The following is a 16,687-nucleotide window of genomic DNA, read 5'->3' as shown; positions in this document are numbered from 1 at the left end:
ACATCAGCACTGAACTTCTAGTTAAAATATGTTTTCTGACTAAATTGAGAATCTACATATTTAAAATGGTTAAATTTAGCAATCGTGTCACACTGGAAGCAATAATGCACATTGAAAAATTACCCAACATAATAAGCAGAAATGCACAACAACACAACAAGTAAATAACTAATTATAAGAATTAATTTGAACAAAAAACTTCACTTTCTATAGTATCATTACAGGACAGGGTGAAGTCTGTGAACTGGAATCATGGTGAGGAGAGGTTGACATAATACTTAAGGTCTTTACAAGATACATGGTTTAATTCTAGCCTCTGGTTAATGTCTCAGCTTGTAAATGATAGCCTAAGACTTTTACTAGTGTTGGGGATTGGCAGAGTGATTAAGGTGTTTACCTCACAGACACAAGGTACAGGGTTTCTTTATCACATTTGAAGGAAATTAGCTCGGCTTAAAATGGCCCACAATGGCAGACAGCCTAGCACTTACCTATGAAACAGATTAATGTCTGTCGTGCTTTCAAAATACTAGATACAAATCTATTTTTAGACTCCCACAAGTACTGTTGTCTTTTAACCCTAAACTGCATTTATGCATGAGTTACTTTATGTGGGGATGAGTTATATAGGCATAGGTTTTTGAGCTGGAATCGGACAAGTTGCAGTGGGGAAAGTTTATTAACAGTATATGTGGGCCAAATTAAAGCTTTGCTTTTCTAATTCGGGTGTGAGGGAATTTATTCACTTTTATGTTAATATTTTTTAAACCATTGATTTTTTTTAAGTAGAACTTCTAATGCCTGTTGGTGCCTAAACAAGTCTCACCAGAGGGCTAGATTCCTAACACACCACATTCTCAGTCAAGGGAATATGTTAACATTATGGTATAAAAAAATACTACTTCAGCTAGTCATGATGACTGGATGGGTAGAAACACATTTACTCCATGGTTAACATGTATGTTACTGCTCAGTTTGGGAGGCAAGCACTACTTAGTTCTTAGAAAGGGTGGCAAGACCATTAAGGTGTGTCTTCTTAAAAGTGCATACAGCTGCACATGTTGTGGTTCCCATGATCACCTGCTTAACAATATTCCTATGTTAATTTTTGCACATAGGCAAAGCCTCAAGTACATAATTTTTGGCTAGGCCTCATGCCAAATGAGCCTACAAAATCCATTGTCTATGTTACAAATGCCCAACAGACTAAAAAGTTTGACATAGGAGGATATGTTGATAGTTGATATGTTGATAGTTTGGAAATATTAAGAGACAGAAACATCACTGTATTACTCCTGGGAAGAGTAATATAGCTTTCCTTACCTGAGAGATGAATGCTGTTGTTTTATCAACAAACAGTTTTTTAGACAACTGTCCTGCCTTGGCACAATAGCTCACATTCATCAACCAGTCCTATTCTCTGCAGTCTTGGGAAGATGTTCCTTCCGTCAGCCTAAAGGAAGACCTAAATACTGCAGATACAGTAGTTTTTTGCTGTTAAGAGTCTGCAATGCATGGGGTCTTTGGTCCACCAAAATCACAAGTACCCCTTATTCTGCATGTGGGTAATCTGGTTCTTAAACCTCTAAAACATGCACTTACTTTACACAATTTTACTGCTTGAGCAACATTAATGTTTCCTTTATGTTATTCCAGTCTAAGAACTTATTTGCTTACCACAACTGTAAATCTACTGTAAACATATTCGCTACTCAAAGTTATTTGTTAAAAATAATCAATAGTATAAGCACTGAGGAAAATGAAAATCAATCAATCAATCAATCAGTCAATTCTGGTGGAAGAAAGGGATGTTTGAAGAGTCACAAGTCACAAGTGGCTACTGTACTGAGTGTTTAGGGATGAGATAAGTCAGGATGGCTGCAGTTAAAGTATGGTTAAATATATTTCATTAGGAAAATGGTGGCCTCTTTATCATAAATCAACAGGTGGATGGACAGATGGAGACAACAGAAAAGAGTCCAGTAGTGTGAGAACAAGCATCACACTGCTAACTTTAACTTTAATGGGACTGAAAGACAATTTCTCTTCTCTTCACTGACTTTCTCATATCTTCATGTAGATTGCATAACTGCTTGGTTTACATCCAGCTAGAAGCTGTGGTCCAAGACAATGATTATATTATAGTCCGGTCTGTTGCTCATATCCTGGACAGTCAAACTCTGAAAGCATAAGTGCAGCTTAAGAGGGTAGATTTACTAGCTTAGCCCTGTGTAGTGGTACCGTATTTCCCCAAAAATAAGACCAGGTATTATACTTTTTCCCGCGCCGAAATACGCATTAGGGCTTATTATCAAGGGATGCCTTATTTACCCCCCCCGTACAACAATCTACATTAATTCATTTATTTATGTACAAAAATCGACATTTATTCATGTACACAAATGCAAATCATTTATTCATGTACAAAAAATCAACATTTATTCATTTTCTCAAATCATTTATTCATGTACACAAATTGACATTTATTTGTTACTTTTCCATTATTGAGCAACAGTTCTAGGTAACACATTAATAGTTGTGTGAAAATTCTACATAAATGGTGCAACAAACATTTCAGCTTCAGAATATCTACACCTTGGCTTTCACAGTGCAATATTTTATGCTTAACAGAAACAGCAGAAAAATCTCAATACATGTGTATTGGAGGAGGGGAATAAATCAGGTGAATAAATGCCACTTTTTGAATGGTGATGCTTTCTTTATTCCTTAACCAAACCATAAGAGAAAAATGATGGAAAGTCATAAAAATGAAGTCTGGGAACTAGTGGTCTTACTTTGTAATTACTCCTTGATAATGAAACGTTACCTTAATACAATAAAGTAAAAAAACTGACAAGAATTTGCTTGCAGCTGAAAGTAGAAGCTATCCGTTCTGTTGCCCCGATAATGGAAAAGTTATTCAAATACAGTCATGTCATCTTCTTCTGGAACACTGTCATAAGTCTCCAACCCCCGAATTCCGGCCTGAATTTCTTGTGACTCTATTTCCTGTAGCACCATTGGCCCCAATCTGTCATGCCCAGCAATAGAGCTCTCATTAAATGAGCACTGCTTGTCCATGTAGCCTGCTTGTAGTGCATTGGCAACACAGCTGTCAGTGATTTTATCCCAAGAATTCTTCACCCAAGTCACAACCTCTTGCAGGCTAGGCTTCCAAAGTTTCCACTCTGATTTCTCTCCATTTTACTTTCAATGTAGTCATTGAGTTCCATGCGCAAATGGTCCTTGAATGGCTTGTTTATTGCAATATCAAGAGTCTGGAGCTAGGCGGTCATTCCTGCAGGAATCATTATTTGATCTATTCTTCTCTGTGTAAGGAAGTTTTTCATGTCTTTAGCATGGTGAGTGCTGGCTGAATCCCAGAGTAGCAGACCTCTTTCACCACCTCACAAAACAAGTGGCAGCATTACATCAAACCACTTCCTTTTAACTGGTTGTGTGCACCAGGCTTTTTCGGTTTCAAGAATGTAAATGCCTGAAACACATTCAATCTTATTTTTCTTGCCCATACTAATGATTAGAGGTGGAGTTTTCTTTCCATCTAGACGAATTTCCAAAATACAGGTAACACGTCCACTTTCATAACCAGTGGAGGGAATGTAGATTGATGAGGCACCACTCTGATCAATTGTTGTTTGAGATCTTTGGCCCATAAACACTGCAGTTTTATCCATAACAATCATGTTGGAGAGTTGGTATTTAGAAAAGTCAATGCCATCAACAAAGGACATGAATGCACATGCACGTTTAATAACTTCAGTATCTTCCAGCTTGAACAGTGTTGTCGATCTTCTTAGAGACAGTTCATATCGCTGAAGGAAGCCATTCAGCCAATGTTGTGATGCTTTGAATTCTTCTGAGGATATTTCTAACTGTGGTGCCATTGCAAGGGCAAATACTTGAATATCAGCCCTGCACACAACCAAAGCCTTTGCTCTCCTGTTAGCAATCCATTCACAGATGATGTCTTCCAGCTCAGGAAATAATAGTTGCTGACCTGATCCACACTTGCACTTCTTAGCATTTCCCTCACCCACCTGTTGACTAAGGTTATCGTACTCTGCTCACCATTTTTGGACCAGTCAGAGATCCAACTTCTTATCTTTGCAGAAAGGCATCAAATTATTTCCTGTGAGTCCTCCACGATTCCTTTCTTGTACTCAATGGAATAGCTCTTTCTTTTTGCACTCATCTTGTCTGGGGGGTCAGTTCAAGACTTACGAGACAGGAGTGGCAACAAAAATGGAAACAGTTAAGAAGACACGACGACACCCGTACATTATCAAGTGCACACGTTTTACGTGCGTTGTCTGTACTTTGACCAATCAAAGTACACTTGCCAGTGTTTATGGGCCAAGGATCTCAAACATCAAGTGTGAGTGAGGATTAGGGTTACAGTAAGAATCATGCAGGACTCCTAGGGAAAGAATCTTATGACTTTCTGCAAAGAGAAGAAGTTGTGTGTCCGAATGGTCTGAAAATGGCAAGCACAATACGATAACCTCAGTCAACAGGTGTCAATAATATTATTATGTTATAATTCAACATGTCCGCCATGTGTTGTTGACAATCTTAACTGGGGCTTATTTTTGGGGTAGGGCTTATATCATGACCACCCTGGAAAACCATACTAGGCCTTATTCTCTGGTTAGACCTTATTTATGGAGAAATACGATAGTAGTTCTATACAACAGTAATCAGTGAGTGTCTCTACCTAGCCTGAACTTGTTTTCATTAATTATAGTTCCCAAAACGATGGACTGTTTAGTTACAATTAAAACTTTTTTTTCTTTAACATAACCACATAATTACTATGCAACCATGCATTTAATCAGCCACTTTTAATTCTTCACACATAAAGGACCACTGGCTTGGAAACACATTTAGTTTTCGATCATGAATTATTATGTATGTTTTAAGAAAAGTGGAGCTCTTAAGTAATGTTTTACATCGCAAAATGGTAGAATGAATAAAAAAAATCTGTGCATGAAACTATGGTAACCGTGTTGGTAATGTTAGTGCAGTGTAGATTTAAAAATGAAGAATCCTTGCACCTGCTAGGCTGGCACCCAGGATTGACTTCCAACACATTCACAGCAGACAGGACTTATTTCCATTCAACCTCACAGTGTATGACTTGAGGCTAGAATCATTTCATCCTGTCATTAAATGCTCAACTCTGTTCTAATTCACAGCTAGAACTGAGAATTCCTTCACCCAGAGTAAAGACACGAATATGGACAGCGAAAGCAAACATAGGCACAGGCACAGGCACACACACACACACACACACACACACACACACACACACACACACACACACACACACACGCACACATGCACACGCACACACGCACACACACACACACACACACACACACACACACACACACACACACACACACACACACACACACACACACACACACACACACACACACACAGTAAGATTACAAAGAAGGTACAATATTTATAGTATAACATATTAATGCCAGCTGATGCTTGACAGAAATATGTACAGTGTCATAAACCCAAGATTAAGAAATCTGTTTCTTCACCTAACACATAGGCAAGAGAATTTCTAACTACCTTTAAGATATTGGAACCAGATGAAACAGCAAGAAAAACCCCACAACACCTAAACAATTGAGCAGCTTTAAGATATGTTTATATAAAAGACTTGAAAATGATGTAAAAGTTATACCAGTGGATTAACATTTATGAGTTTTCATTTTTTAGTCTGTTTCTTCATTTCAAGCTCTACAGAATGAGCTGTATAAAAATAACAGAATAAAAAGACAATTAGCATAACAATACACAAAGGAAGAGAAGAACTGTCTTACCAACAGAGCAGTCAGGACCCATCCAGTTGGGATCACAGTTACAGAGACCTGTCTCGGTGATGTATGTTCCATGCCCACTGCACTGGTCTGGGCAAAGCGACCTTGATAGCTCACAGTTTTGGCCTCCCCACCCTGGGGTACAAAGGCACTCTCCATTCACACACACTCCATGATTAGAGCAAGCTGGGTCTCGGCAGTCAACTGAAAAGAATAAGAGAGCTGAAGTTAGTTTACACAAAGGCAGCCTAGCTATTTTCAATAAAGTGTGTAAGAAGAGGATTGAACTGAAGCTTCATTTATTTTATGGTCATGCTGTGTTACTGGTCAGTAATTTCAGTGTGACTCATCTCACTTTAATGAATAACCACTCTACCTCATTTAACCCTATAGTACTTTTTTGTACACTTCCAATTAACACCTATAGCTTCTTATAGCAACCGTCCTTTTTTATTGGGTCTGACTTTCTTAACAAACTGACTTATCAGCCAATAATAGGCAGTATTATAGACAGCAAGGAATTATTAATAAAATAACACTGAGATTATTAATGTAGGATGCCCTAAAGTAGAGGAACTGTTTGGCACTTATTATTGACATTTTCATGTTTACGTTCATATTTTCATAACTGAGATACTGCATGTTATTGAGGGATATGGTGTGAAATGCAATGTCAGGAAACAGAAAAATCATTGTTAATGTCCATTTATATTGCAATATATTATTGATATTGCTAGTTCTTTGTCAGTACTTATGAAAATACACTATTCTTCCATATATCTTTAATACTTTAAAAAAAAGTGCTTGCAAACTATTGCACGGCATTATGTAAAACCTTAAATGTTGTTGAAGAAAACAGTCATTGATACGTGTACTGTAAGATTTACATCTTCAGAGATATTAAGTGTTATTTATATTGCTATTATGCAATCAAGTGTTTTTGTTTTCTTTTAGTGGACCAACACCACATTTCATATTTTTTTCACACTTTATTAGACATTTATCAGGGTAATTCTGTTTATAACATTAGGTAATCTTAAACTTAACAAATCATTTCTCAGCTCTTACACCAGTGAATGGCTATGTTCTCCCTGATGCCATCTTAGGCAGTACAGCAGTGTGTATGTTTATTAGACGTCAGTACATCTTAACCATGGTAGCAGTTTTACTTTTCTGTCTTTACAATCTGCATATCTCTCTTTAAACTGGTATCCAAGTGCATAATATGGACTGCTAAATGACGAACAGTAATTAACTTTAGCTACTTCTAATGTTGCTGCTCCATGAGAATCATATGTAATACATTTACCTTACTTGGGGTTCACTGACCAACTCGCCTACCTGCTTAATAAACAGAAATAAATAAAGTACCACTGGCAATAATACACTGTGACAAACACCCTTGTCTTTTCAAGGCAGACTGCTGAAAGTTATAATACAAAACATTTATCATGTATTTATTCTGACACAAGGTTGTCAGTTTCTAAGTATGGTCAATGTTTTCATAAAAAACTGTTACAAGGTAGTGACAGTAGCACTGAGTGTATTACTTTATAGGCAAAGTGTGGCTTCTGAGAAATGACATAGATACATTGGAGATATTAAGCAAGCACATACATTTACATCATCCAGTTAGTTTATTTTTTAAACAGACTCCTGGCTGTACATAATGCCCAACAGTATTTCTCCGAAGTTTATTCACCTCCACCTGATTTCTTACTATTGTTACCTAACCCTATTCCTCCCTCAGTATACTCACCACAAAGATGTATTCCCCTACTCATATCTTAATTTCATGAAAAAGTACAAAAATACACAGAAAAATGTCAGCAGATAAATACAAGCCAAGACCAAACAATAATTGCAGTAAGGCCTTAATCTCCTCACATTTTGTGACTGTGGTATTGGACTTCTTAACACCTTTTGGCAGTCTTTTACCTGAAATGCACGCCCTGCTGGGTGTTACTGCTTATTTATTACACTTGGACAAAGCCTTACTTCATGAATTATAAAATTACTTACTGTATGTCAGCAATCTAAATCATTTTACATGCTAACTAAACTTATAAAGAAACAATTTTAAAACTGCATCACCAGTCTAAAGCATTTTATGTTATGATAAAATTTATAAGGGAACAGTTGTACAACTATGCTACCAAACTAACATTTTATACTCTGATAAACCATATAAAGGAACAACAGGTATAGTTATGCAGATATAGCCTACAGTAAAATAACACTCTAGTATGCCTCAAACCATCAGGATAAAACAACTAATTAACACATCTGAACTGCAGAATGTCACTCCTCTTGAAGTGGCAACATACAAGCATCCTTACATTCCAGAACATTTTCTGAAAAATCAAGTTAAAAGAGCATAATCTAAGCAAATGAAAATATCCTGTGAAATGTAAATGCAACTAAAAAGGTAGAAAAAAAGCAGTGATGTAAAAATCTGCTTTAGAATCACAGTATTGAAATATATGCTAATAAACACAAAATTCAAACTTATAGTGGTCTCTAAAGTTTTTAAAACTTTTTGTATCTTTGAAGCTATACAACCTAGACATATAATGCCACAGCACTCTTGTTCAGCCTGATGTGAGCTTTCACAAGACATAAGAAATGTGTTACTGAGTTTGTGTTTTTGATGTATTTATATAATTATGACAATCATTATCCACAATTAAATCTGTTGCTCCAGTAGACAACAGCAAGTGCAGGGTGGTAAACAGGTCACGCCCCACAAGGATTTGTTCCTTTTTATAAATGTTAATTTCATTTAGTTCAACAAACACAACTTAATAATAGAATATAAAACAGTAACTGTTTAGAAATTCCATAACTCTTTCCCATCTACTGCAAATTATTATAACCTAGCATAAAAAGTATATAATCGGACAGTAACCTTTTCTGATGCACACTACCAACAACTTTGACTTTCAGTTGTTCATAGGCTCCTTTAAGCTATCTGTCCCCCATAATATCAAAGATTCCATTTTTTAATATTAATACTTATAACTTGTTAATTAAGAGAAAACACATTTACTGCAAATAACAAATTTCCAAACATAAACAACATCTAAAGTTTTTGAGGCGTGATTGGCCTGGTGCCAACATTCATTTCCTTGCTAGTTTGTCTTTTCAGCTTTTCCCGGTTAGGGGTCGCCACAGCAGAACTCCGGTCCACTAATGATTGGCAGTTGATATTTATGGTGCCAAGTTGCCAGCCGAACACCCAACCTTCAGCAAAGGCACGCCCATTCACACATGTCTTTCAGAGGCCACTCGACCGCAGGGAGGGCATGCTGACTCCACACAGAAGGCACTCCAGCCAAGGATCGAACAGGAGAACCTCTTGCTGTGAGGTAACAACACTACCGCTGTACCACCGCAGATATGGAAATGAATTCTAATGCTATATGTAAGTTGTTACTTTGTGTATAATGTAAGTTGTTGCTTTGTGTGTGGTATAAGCTGCTACACATTATAAAAATAAAGTGGATGAGATTGATTTAGTGATTTATTTTTATTTATTTATTTATTTTTGCTCCTCAGCTAAAGAGTTGAGGGGCACAGAGGAATGGCATTTCTTAGAGAGGTGAGGAGCACCAGACTGCAGCATGGAATTTTTTTTGCTAATCATCTTGGATTGAGGGGTGCCATTTTGGGAAATGTCGCTGGGTAATTAACCAGCAATGGCTCGGGCATTATCAAATAATGGGATAATTTTCTATGATCATTTTATTAGTGAAAATGCACGGAGACATTAAATTTATGGAAAGTGCTATTTCATAAAGAGTTCCCTTTTAAATGTTAATTGATCAATTTGGGGAAATGCTATATAAGGGAAGGGTAGCAGTTGTAATATGATTCTTATCTGAAGAAGTCTAGCTTGTAGATGAAAGCGCTTATAAGATTTTGTACTGTGGACTTTTTATAAAGACTGTTTTTTACCTCATTAGGTGGCCTGGATTTCTTTTACATTTGTTGGTATTTGGTTCTACAATTACGTGGAGTTTCCTAACAGAAAGATGTTGACCATTCATTAAGCACCTGTTATAGTTATTTACAATGCATTTCCAACATGGTTCTAACCCAGTCTTTTAGTAATGCATCATTCTTTAATACATTTCCTGCACATTTCCAAAGGTAAACGCATGTTTCTCCCAGGAAGTTCTAGTCTACTCTACAACATTTCTGTTTATCCCCCACCGATACAATAACTTCTTTGATGTCAGCAATTCTCTTAATTTCCATGTTCTAATCATGATTTTTTTAGTTGCTACCATCACTAGATGAATATTTGCCCTTTTCCTGTTCCAGCCAGCCATCCATTTACAACCTCTTTTCCCATTTTGCACATGGGGTCAGGTGTCAATTCAACAGTGAGAATCATCTAGAGCCAAAGTTTACACTGCTGGGTAGCTAGCCCTGCTGAAGTAGTTCTTCCACACCACACACTCATATGCACTGTCACATTTATGGCCAATTTAGAGTGTCCAGTCCACTTACTAGATGCCTTTGGAATATTGGAGGAACTGGAACACCCAGAGGAAATCCACACAAACACAGGAAGGGCATGCAAACTCCACACAGAAGGCACGCCAGCTGAGAATTGCACAGGGAGCTTCTTGCTGTGAGGCAGCAATGCTGTCCTCTGTGCCTCTGTTACCCTTTCCGGGTTATTAGACTTTGTTTCATGATTGTATCCTTACAACATGAGCTTTTTTGTTATTTGCACTTCCTGACTCATAAGCCTCCATAACAACTCTTCCCATTCATCCTTAAAGTTTGCCAACCCAGAACACACCTGAAAAGTGTGCTTTCTTGTTCCTAGCACCCCTTCACCATTCTCCCAATGAAGGTGGTTCTACCTTCTGTAGTCTTCATGGAGTATAAAACTATTTGTAAAGACAAAATTTTGCGATTTTCTAACATATCCTAGTAGTAGACATGTACTTCCTTCAAATCATTATCATCAGCATCAATGACCCCTTTTCTCCACATTTTTTCTACATGGGGTATGTGTACCTTGTTAACTGTCACTATAACCCTTGATTCAGTTGCCACTCTCCTATCTTTTTCAACAGTCATATGAGACTGTCACAGTTCTTCTCTGACCCAACATCCATCCATCCATCCATCCATCCATCCATTCATTCATCCATCTCATGGATAGATGTTCTTTCTTCATCTTGCCTTCTTTTTATCTCTGCCAAATCATTTTTACCAAATCATCTTCTTATTTCCTGCACATGCACCCTAACCACAGTAATCTTTTCTCTTTGACCTTCTTTGCGATTGAAGATACTTTTGCTTCTGCTCTGATTACATCATTTCTTCATCTAACCCACATTGCAAATCTTAGTACCTGTTCCAGGCACTTCATCACTAACACCTCTGGCTTCCTTAAATGCTCTACCTTTACTGCCCAAATTTCTGTACCATACAGAAGTACTGGTCCCACTCCTGCTTTGTACACCTTATTTTTTAGCTTCTTTGACATTTGTCTGTCATACATTATCCATAACGCTCAGTGCCACTTGGCTGCAGCACCTCTGATTCTAGCTTTGACCTCCTTATTCAGACTTTCTTTTACTTAAACCACCCATTTAAGATACATGAAGCTATTAACCTGTTTCATTGTGTTCCCTTCTATCTCAGTTTTTAGCTTTTCCTGATTTCTTCATTTGCTTGGCATGACAACTGTCTTGTCTGTACTCAGTTTCATCCAATGTGCCTTCAGTTTTGCATTCCATTCCCCATCCATTCGCTAACGTTCTTGTTCAAAGTCTGGTTGTAATGCCACATTGTCTGTATGCAGCAGCTTTCTTGATCTGTCCCTGCTACCTTATCTGCTAATATAGTCCATCACAGGTATGAATAACAGTGGTTCATAGCTGAAACCTGATTAACACACACTTCTACTGGGAACCACTCTGTGAGTCCAAACATTGCTCATATCTGTGTCTCTGGATCATTGTACATAGCTTGTACCAGTTCTGCCAATGGTTCTGTGACTTTGAACCACCGCAGGACTGCCTAATTCATCTCTCTTAGGACTGTTTTCTTAGGTATCTGTAATATAGATGATAAGACTTTCTCCCTAGCTATAGCTTTAGCATTACTTTTACACAGTGAGATACATTTAAGATATTTAGTGGCATACTCCAAAGTAAATGCTCTATTCGATGCAGGAAAACTTCTTTCCACTCAATGTAAAATTTTAATTTAAAATAACAGCAACACTTCTCTGGTTAATACAACAAAATGTTTTTTCTTTTTTCAGACAGACATTTTTTTTTTATTTTCTTTATGTGTTTAAATGGAACACCTCTTATTTACAATAGAAGTTTTGTTTACATCAGAATATGTTTATAAATATGAATATATTACCAACCACTAAGAGGAAACAACTCTCAATTTCTCGACTTCTGCACAATGAAACTCACTTCAACAAACCAATCAAAAATGTCAAAAACTACACCAATCACAAAAGCAAGACAAACATTCTCATTTTGCAATTGGTCAACTAGGGAAAAATAGCAGTACTCCAAACACATTTTGTCTGAATAGTGGTATTATTAGGGAAGGGTTTTTTTGTGTGATTTGCATATAGTGTTTCTTTAACCTGATGATCTCCCTTACCTCTGGTGTCCACCACAAAAAACTTGCATTATGCACATTCTGAGCAATGGCCATCTCTCAGTTACAGCTCTTCAGTGACACCTCAGTTAAGTAGGTCTTGAAGAGGGCCTCTTCACATTTCACTTCTCTGACATCCCCAGGTAGGCAGGAGCAGGTCTTCCAAATATAAGAGTTGAACTCATTCCATACAGAATCATGAAATAGGTGCTCCTTGGACACCCTTATTACATGTTTGCATCTGCTGGGTCTGTTTAGCTTCTGCCCTAGCTGTCTGACCCAACTCACTACCAAAAAGTGTTCAGCAGAGAGCTCAGCAGCCCTCCTGATCTGACTTGAGTGTCCAAAATATAAGGCCTCAGATTTGATGACAAAGTGCACCATTAAACTTTACTCCAAGATGCACTGATAAGAACTACACTTATGGGCCTATAGACCCTTGTTTTCAAACGTGTTTGTGCTAAAGTACTCATGACTAAAACAGAAGTCTAAAAACAATTCACCACTCAGGTTCAAATCAAACAGATTCATGTACTTCATATGGATATGACTGCTGCAGTTACCTAAGCTATATGGGTTATACCCTGCTAAGGATATAGCAGCCAGACAGCTTCCAGAGCATCAGGGTTCCTTCTATGTACACATGCTGTTAGTCATTTCAAATTGAGCTGAACAAAAACTCAGGTTTGGTAACAGGCCCTTCAGAGCTTCCATGTCACCAAAGAGAGCGCTACTCTGTGGTCTTTCATGGATAGATAGTTGGCTAATGCTGCTGTGCAAATAAGTGCCCTTTAGGGAAATTTCCACTTTACTTTTTGTAACAGACTTTTTTATGTAAAATGTTATTTTTAAAGCTGTGGGAAAAAAGTGGTTTAGTCATATAACTTTTAATTTGTTTTAAACAAATGTGCCACTTTTTTTTACTTTTGTGGTAAAAAATTGTTAAAACTAAACAACTTTTTCTTCAGGGAAAGTTGGTTTATTTTACTTTTGTGGGCTGGGCTAAGTGTTTAAAGTGCTTTTTACTGTGTTTTAATGGGGAAAAAGTTAGTTTTATACCATACTTGCTTTACTGACTAGTGCTGCTAGGCTTCCCTAGAAATCAGGCACCTTTTTCAGCTTAAGCATGGTACAGCCTACCGGTTTCTCAGCTCTTCCTTCTTCCAGCCACAAAAAGAAGTAAACTGTTATTCACTGTTTGCTACCACAGCTGGCTGTTAAAGTGACCCAGCTGCAGATGAATGACTCTGCTGTGGCCAGGGTACTTCCTCAGACAACTCATCTTTTCCTTGGGTCCTGCTGGTGTAGTCTCTACAACCACCATTGACTGTGGGTTAGACTCTTCCTCTGGGGCTGTTGGAGTGCCCTTGGCAGGCAAAGGAGAACCACTCTTACCAGTCCTGGGAGAAGGGGCAGAGAATACTACACTATCAAGCAAGAACGTTGTGCCTATCCCTTGGGAAGTTTTTGTTAGCAATACTTCTGGTTCTATTTCTTCAGAAATTCTTGAAAAAAAGAAACAAAAAACTTAATATGCTTTCACCTGTCTCATTTACCCAGGATAGGAGTAATTTATTGGGCTTAGTTCAAGGTTTAGAACAGGCTTTTGACCCTTCCTGTATGGCTATTTCTAAAGAAAAAGGGATTCTTCGTTTTCCAAAGAGATTCAAAAAACTGCAGCTCTAAATGATTGTGAGGTACAGATTGTGTTTTGTCTCCACAGATTTCTGACTCAAATTCTAAGAAGATTGTGGCTTTGACCAGTCCCTTTGAAGGATCCTCGTTCTCTGTAACTATTTCCAGAATGGAACAGATGCTTCAGTGGGAAAATAGTGATGTTGCCCAGTCCCACAGGAATTATTATGTTTTGTTATAAATGAAATTTCCAGAACCGTCTTATTCCTCCTGTTCTTCTATTCTGCAGGATATTTTTGTCACAGTCTGTATATTGCCTGACAACCAGCCTGCTGCTCCCTAAAAAGCAGATAGATTGTATAAAGTTCCTCAGTATTTTAAGTTTTTATACAGTCTTCCCAAATCAGATTCAGCAGCTATTGCTTTTCTGAATCCAGCTGCTGTTAGATATTTGGTTAAAAATTTCCCTCTCCTTCTGTTTACGATGGGAAGGCTTTTGATAGATATTTAGGGAAGAAGTGTATTCTTCTGTGACACTTGCTTTTAGAGCTCTCGGCGGACAAACTCACATGTTTTGTTACTTACCTCTTCTGAGAATGAGAAGAATTTTTTGGCATTTACTTCCTCTTCTGAGGAGTAATTCGCTTTGTGTAATTAGTTGGTTATGTATCTCAAGAGGCTACCCATCCTACCACTTTCATGACTCAATCCAGTTTCCAATTAAACTGTTTTGCATAGGCTTGCTTGAGTGCATTCTTAAAACATCCCATAAGATGTTAGAAATGAAGTTTTAAATTCTCCCTCAGATAGAGCGTTAGTGTTGCCTATCTGCTTCAGAGGTCTGTATGAAGTGTGATGAGAGAGGTATGCTGATTCATGTGCTCTATTTTTCAGACTTCCTTCTCCAACTTGGCCAAGAGATTTAATGCTTGGCCTTCTCTTCAGGCAACATAAACAGTCCTATCAAGCTGCTTGTAAGCAAATGTTTAAAAAGTTATGGCAGGGACTTTCCAACAACTCTTGTTTTCACTTCTGCAGTGGAACATATACCTCTTGGGGATTGTTAGAAACTCTCCTCATTTCCCCTTAAGGGGAAGGGTTTTATTTAGTGCTGCTTCTGTCAGGTTCTATACATTATCCTTTAATAACCTTACATTTTTTAAAAGATACATTTTGTCACATTCCTAGATCCATATGTTCAGAGTTTCTAGAGGTGTTCTTTTATGGATCACATCATCAGTTGTTCTGCATTACCCTTTATTCTATCCACTGCTATAAGTGTTTACAAAGTATCTAGTTCCTGTGACAGCCTACTGCAGATTGCAAGGTGCTCATGTATTTTCTTATTTAGATGACTGGCCTTTCTTTACAGAGTGTTTTTTCAAAGTGTCAGGAACGTCCAGTCTGGTGGACCCCAGCCATTAACAAACTTTACAATAAGAGGAGAAAGCTATTACATGATAGAACAAAATCCATAAAAGGGAAGTCACCCCTGATCATTATTAGTAAAAAAATACGAGCACTCATAAAATCAACTAAGGCCAATTTTGAGAGAAAAATTGCCATGGATTCAAAGGACAATCATAAGGCCTTTTTCAGCTATGTTAGGAACCTGGGTGGAAACTCACAGATATGCTCAGAATTAGTCCAAAATGATACAAAAATCACTGAACCCACAGACATTGCCAACATACTGGCAGACAGGTTCAGTGCAAACTTCACCCCTCTCCCCTAAAGGAGAGATAACTATCCCAGCCGAGTGTAGCCTCCCGAAATCTCAAATGCGCAGGTGAAAGCTGCTCTCTAAAGCTAAAACACAGCATCAATGGGACCGGATGGTGTAAATGAGGAATTAAACCAAGGCAGCTGTTTAATCTCAGCCTTACCACAGGATGCAACTGTGGTCCCACTCCACAAAGGTGACAAGTCTAGTCTGCAAAGCTATGGAGAGGATCATAATGGAGCTCATAAACAAAGATATAGGGACTTGCAGACATTGGACCCGACCCAGTTTGGCTTTGTCAAGGGAAGATCATGCCTTTTGAACTTGGTCACTTTCTTCAAATAGTCACCAAGGCCATTGATGAGGAAAGGCAGTCCATACAGCCTACCTTGACCTTTGTAGAAAAACTTACCAGCTTAAGTGTAAACCCATATGTCACAAGATGGGTTGCAAACTCGCTTAAGGCCAGGACCCACAGGATTAGAGTTGCTGGCGCTGTGTCAGACTCCAAGCCGTCACAAGTGGTGTCCCACAGGGCTCGGTCCTTTGCCTCATTGTTGGCATCTACTTCTCAGAGTAACAGGCCAACATGGGAGGACTTTTTGACAAAGTTTGCAGATGACTGCAAACGACACTGATATCCTTCAGAAAACAGATAGCTGGTGCCAGAGCCATGGCCTGAAGTTAAACGCCAAAAATGTATAGTCATACCCTTCGGAAAAACAAGGTAACCCCAAGCTACCATATAGGTGGCAATCCACTAAGCACAGAAGAGGTTATCAGGGACCTGGGGACCCAGGTTGACAGTGGCCTTTCTTTT

At 38.1% G+C, this 16,687-nt stretch overlaps 1 protein-coding gene across 5 annotated transcripts in view; it reads right to left on the bottom strand.

The window, feature by feature from the left end:
* Positions 1 to 16,687, bottom strand: part of TENM2 (teneurin transmembrane protein 2) — a 1,770,657-nt gene that overhangs the window by 438,243 nt on the left and 1,315,727 nt on the right. For all 5 annotated transcript variants that reach the window (XM_044069584.1, XM_044069586.1, XM_044069585.1 and 2 more), the window contains one exon: positions 5,865 to 6,065. In XM_044069584.1, coding sequence (XP_043925519.1) covers positions 5,865 to 6,065 — 201 coding nt within the window. The remainder of the gene's footprint in view (positions 1 to 5,864; positions 6,066 to 16,687) is intronic.

Source organism: Protopterus annectens, chromosome 4.part0, assembly GCF_019279795.1.
Source record: "Protopterus annectens isolate FY-2018-M chromosome 4.part0, PAN1.0, whole genome shotgun sequence".
NCBI lineage: Eukaryota > Metazoa > Chordata > Ceratodontiformes > Protopteridae > Protopterus > Protopterus annectens.
This window is presented reverse-complemented; position numbering and strand designations above follow the sequence as displayed.